At 37.7% G+C, this 4,259-nt stretch overlaps 1 protein-coding gene across 6 annotated transcripts in view; it reads left to right on the top strand.

The window, feature by feature from the left end:
* The window catches only part of COL4A5 (collagen type IV alpha 5 chain), a 246,222-nt gene that overhangs the window by 215,348 nt on the left and 26,615 nt on the right, over window positions 1-4,259 (top strand). For 5 of the 6 annotated variants that reach the window (XM_015591651.2, XM_015591650.2, XM_025048893.1 and 2 more), the window contains exons 38-39: window positions 3,107-3,187; window positions 3,854-3,952. In XM_015591651.2, the coding sequence (XP_015447137.1) occupies window positions 3,107-3,187; window positions 3,854-3,952 (180 nt within the window). The remainder of the gene's footprint in view (window positions 1-3,106; window positions 3,188-3,853; window positions 3,953-4,259) is intronic. The other variant, XM_015591652.2, reaches the window with a different exon arrangement.

Below are 4,259 nucleotides of genomic sequence, written 5' to 3'. Positions count from 1 at the left end.
CCCTGACTGCCTTGAGAATTCTGTCTCTGTCGTTGATTTTTTATAATTTTTATACAGTGTGTCTTGGTGAAGGCCTTTTCAGGTTGAGATACTTGTGTGTTCTGTTGACTTTTTGAATTCCAACCTCTAGCTCATTCCTTAGATTTGGGAAATTCTCATCAACTATCTGTCTGAAAATGCCTGCTATTCCCTATTCCTTTTCCTCGCCTTCAATAATGCCCATCATTCTCGTGTTTCCTCTCCTGATGGTATCAGCTAGTTCTTGAATTTCTCTTTCATTATTTTTCATTCTTCAGTTTCTCTGTTCTTCCTTCTGATTTATTTCTAGATTTCTGTCTTCGATATCATTGATCCTTTCCTCTATTTGGTCGACTCTATTTCCCAAGTTTGCTATTTTATTTTTCAAATCTTGCAGTGTGTTCTTCATCTCCAGAAGTTCTATTTGGTTCTTTTCACGAGTTTCAGTCTCCTTGCTCTGCTCATCTAGTTGTTTTTTTCAATTCCTGAAATTGTTGATTTGAGTTTTTTGGATCTCACTGTTTTTTCAGAAGTACCATCCTGAAGTCTCTGTCATTTAGGTCACATATTTTTATGCCGTAAGTTTATTTTCTGGAGATTTTTCTATTTCTTTGTGAGATGCCTTGTCACCTTGGTTGTTCATGGTGTTTAATGGATGATTTCTCTGCTTGGACATTAATGGAAGCGTATTCTGCTGTTTTTCCAGAAAGAAGGTTTATTATATAAAGGTCTGTCTTTAGCCTATTGCAAAGAAAGCACTTTTCTTTTGGTTTCCTGCAGGTGCCATCTAAGCCTCTTGGATTCCTGCTTTATATAAAGACTTAATAATGCATTTTAAATTTTTCTTGTAGATATTAATCACGCTCACTATCTTTAGTTTCAGTCCCTGTCAGCGTCAGCGACAATCTCGGCAGCGTTTGCTCAGATTCCCCTGGGGCTCCTTGGTGATTGGTCTCTCTCGGAGGGTATGGGGGAAGGGAACCTCCGGGTTGGGGATTAGGGGTGGGGGGCTGCGGCTCAGCTTCGGTTTTGCAACCGCAGCAGGCAAAAATCTGCTGTTGTTCCTCTGCACTCCCATCCCGCTTCTCTGCTTTCTGCCCTGATGACTGGGCCTTGTAGCCACCCGGCCATGGGGAGCTCACTGCTGTCTCAGGCAGGAATGTTCAGGGAACTCACCGCACGAACTTGTTTCTCCTTCTTCCCTCTCTCTCCTCCTGCAGGGAGCTCTGGCGGCTGCAAGAGGCAACTTCTTTATTACTCCCGGTCATCCACCCGACACCCAGGTTTATAACCTGTGGTAGCTCGTATGCACAGATTCCATGCTCAGAAGTGCTGGTGTGCAGTTTGGGTGTTTTTTATTGAGTTTTAGATGTTCAGCTTATTGTTGTTTCAAGGGGAGAGATCTGGGGACGTCTCTCACTCCACCATGTTTCCAAAGATCCCTTTGTTCTTGCTTTTGGAGATAGGCCTGTAATGATATGAACTTTCCTCTTGTGACTGCTTTTGCCTTGTCCCAAAAGTGTTGATATGTTATACTATCCTTATCATTCATTTCTATGTATCTCTTGATCTCTCTTTTTATTTCTTCTCTGACCCAGCCATTTTTCAGTAGCATGTTGTTAAATCTCCAAGTGTTTTGGTTTTCCTGCTTTCTTTTTAGTTGATCTCCCATTTCAAAGCATTAGGATCAGAAGTTATGGTTGGTAGATTTCAACCCTCTTATATTTGTTGAGGCTATCTCTGTTTCTCAGTATGTCACCACTCTTTGAAATTGTTGCATGTGGACTAGAGAAGAATTTATAACCAGCTGTTTGAGAATGAAAGGCTCTGTACATGTCAATTATGTCCAGTTGGTCTAATGCGTCATTTAAGGATGTTATTTCCTTATTGATTTTCTGTTTGAATGATCTGTCCATGTCCAACAGTGGGGTATTTAGGTCCCTTACTACAATAGTGATTGGTCTGTTTCTCCCTTTAGTTCTGTTAGTAATTGCTTTATATATTTCGGCGCTCCCTGATTGGGAACATAGATATCAATAAGTGTTGTGTTTACTTGGTGTATGATTCCTTCTATCATTATGAAGTGTCCCTCAGTATCTTTCTTTATTTTTTTTTATTTCGAAGTCTCTTTCGTCCAACATTATTACTGCTACTCCCGCTTTTCTCTGAATGCCATTTGCTTGAAATATCATTTTCCACCATTTCACTTAGAGTCTATATTTGCCTTCGGAACTGAGAAGTGTCTTCTGGAGGTAGCATATGGTTGGATTTTGTTTTTTGATCCAATCTACACCTCTTGCTTTTTTATTGGTCAGTCCACTATTTTTCAGTGGGAAAATTTTTGAACAGACATCTCATAATAGAAGATATATGGATGGCCACTAAGCACATGTAAAGTTGATTAATATTATTAGCCATCAGATAAATGCAAATTAAAACTGCAATGAATTAACACTACATACCTACCAGAATGACTTATTAAAACAACTGATATCACCATGTGATATACTAGGTTCTGGAGCAACTGGAATTCCCAAATATTGTGATTATAATATGCTTTGGCAGGTTGCTTTTTTCTGTTTGTTTGTTTCAAGGAAATGCAGCACACACCCACTCTGACTCAGCTGTTCCACTCCCATCCACCTAATATAAATTAAGAGAGACATCCACAAAAATACCATTACAGAAATATTCATAGCAGCATTACCCACAATTATCAAAACCTGGAAGTAGGCCAGGTTTACATAAATAGAAAAGATTTTCATGATAGCTAAAACCTGACCAAATGTCCAATAATAGATGAATGGATTAAATTTTTTTGGTATATTCATATAATTCAATCCTATCAATTCTACTAGTGTAATATGGTGGTAATTTATTATAAATATATAATAATGAGAGCCTCTGGATAATTAAATAGAAAACTTAAAATTCCAATTAAAATATCCAGCAAACACCAGCATCTTTTTGGGTTTTGTTTTTATCCTTTGCTGTTTCTATGCTATCACTATAAATTGTAAATTTGAATTATAGCTCCCAAAGCAATGCAGTTTTTCTTTTTCTTATTCAATTGAGCTCTTTACTCTAGGAATCCCAGGCCTTCCTGGACCAAAAGGTATTAATGGTCCTCCTGGGAACCCTGGACTTCCAGGAGAACCTGGTCCTATAGGTAAGCATGAAAAATAAGGTTTTGCTGTTCTGTAAAACTAAGCCCTATGTTCATTTTGAGAAAGTCAAATCATTTCAGGAGGCTGTGAACATTTTCAAGACAAAGAAACAGGGTGATCATTCACTTAGCACTACTTGGTAGGTACAAAGTGAACAACTCAATAAAAGTTACTTAAAATTATTATTTCGGGACCTTATTTTTTGGGCTCAGTTTTTCCAGGAAGTTGTTTCAAGTATCCTATTATATTAGATAGAAAGTCTGATTTTTTTAGAATAGCAAGGTGTAGCATATTTATTTGTTTCCTAAATTATAAAGTAAATCACTTGTCTTGGCCCCATATGAGGCCTGTAATGCACCCCATCCCACCTCCACACCTTACTTTCTTGGGTATTCTAAAGCTAGATTAAAATGAGAAACCAAAAAAAGAAGAGAGAGAGAGAGAAACAAACTTTTTGGATAATGAATGGATAATAAGGCTATTCTTTATTCTCATTATCCTTTATTTCTTTTATGCTTCTTTTTCATAACATTTCATAGTTTAAGAGTCTCAAAGGTACTTTTTGTCTTTTGAATAGAACTATTTGAAGCTGTTATGGCAAGAATGGGGAATATGGAAGGGAAAAGGAATTGGAAAAATAGGTGTAACCTGCATACTCTGTTCTTTAGGTGCTGGAGGTCATCCTGGGCCACCGGGGCCTCCAGGTGAAAAAGGCAAACCAGGTCAAGATGGTATTCCTGGGCCAGCTGGACAGAAGGGTGAACCAGGTGCTGTATTTTTTATTGTTTTAATTTTCTAATTTGTCCTTGTCTATTTTAGCTTTTGCCCCTTTTTACCCACAATGAAAATATATGTTTCTTCTTACCCTCTAAACTACCACACAATTTTCCCTTCCTAATTGCATCTTTCCACTCTGTCCTGAAAGTATTACCTCGTATTTATAGATCGAGTTGCTTCCCTCTTATGAAAAACTCTATATCCTTTCTTGCCCAAATTTTATGTCAAGAAGCTACCCAACTTTTATCAAGTTTTCTGGATGACCTTCTTTCATTATGCAATCTATATTCCAAATAT

The sequence above is a fragment of the Pteropus alecto genome, unplaced genomic scaffold (assembly GCF_000325575.1).
Source record: "Pteropus alecto unplaced genomic scaffold, ASM32557v1 scaffold246, whole genome shotgun sequence".
Lineage (NCBI taxonomy): Eukaryota > Metazoa > Chordata > Mammalia > Chiroptera > Pteropodidae > Pteropus > Pteropus alecto.
Note: the sequence above shows the minus strand (reverse complement) of the source record. Positions and strands in the feature narration are given on the sequence as shown.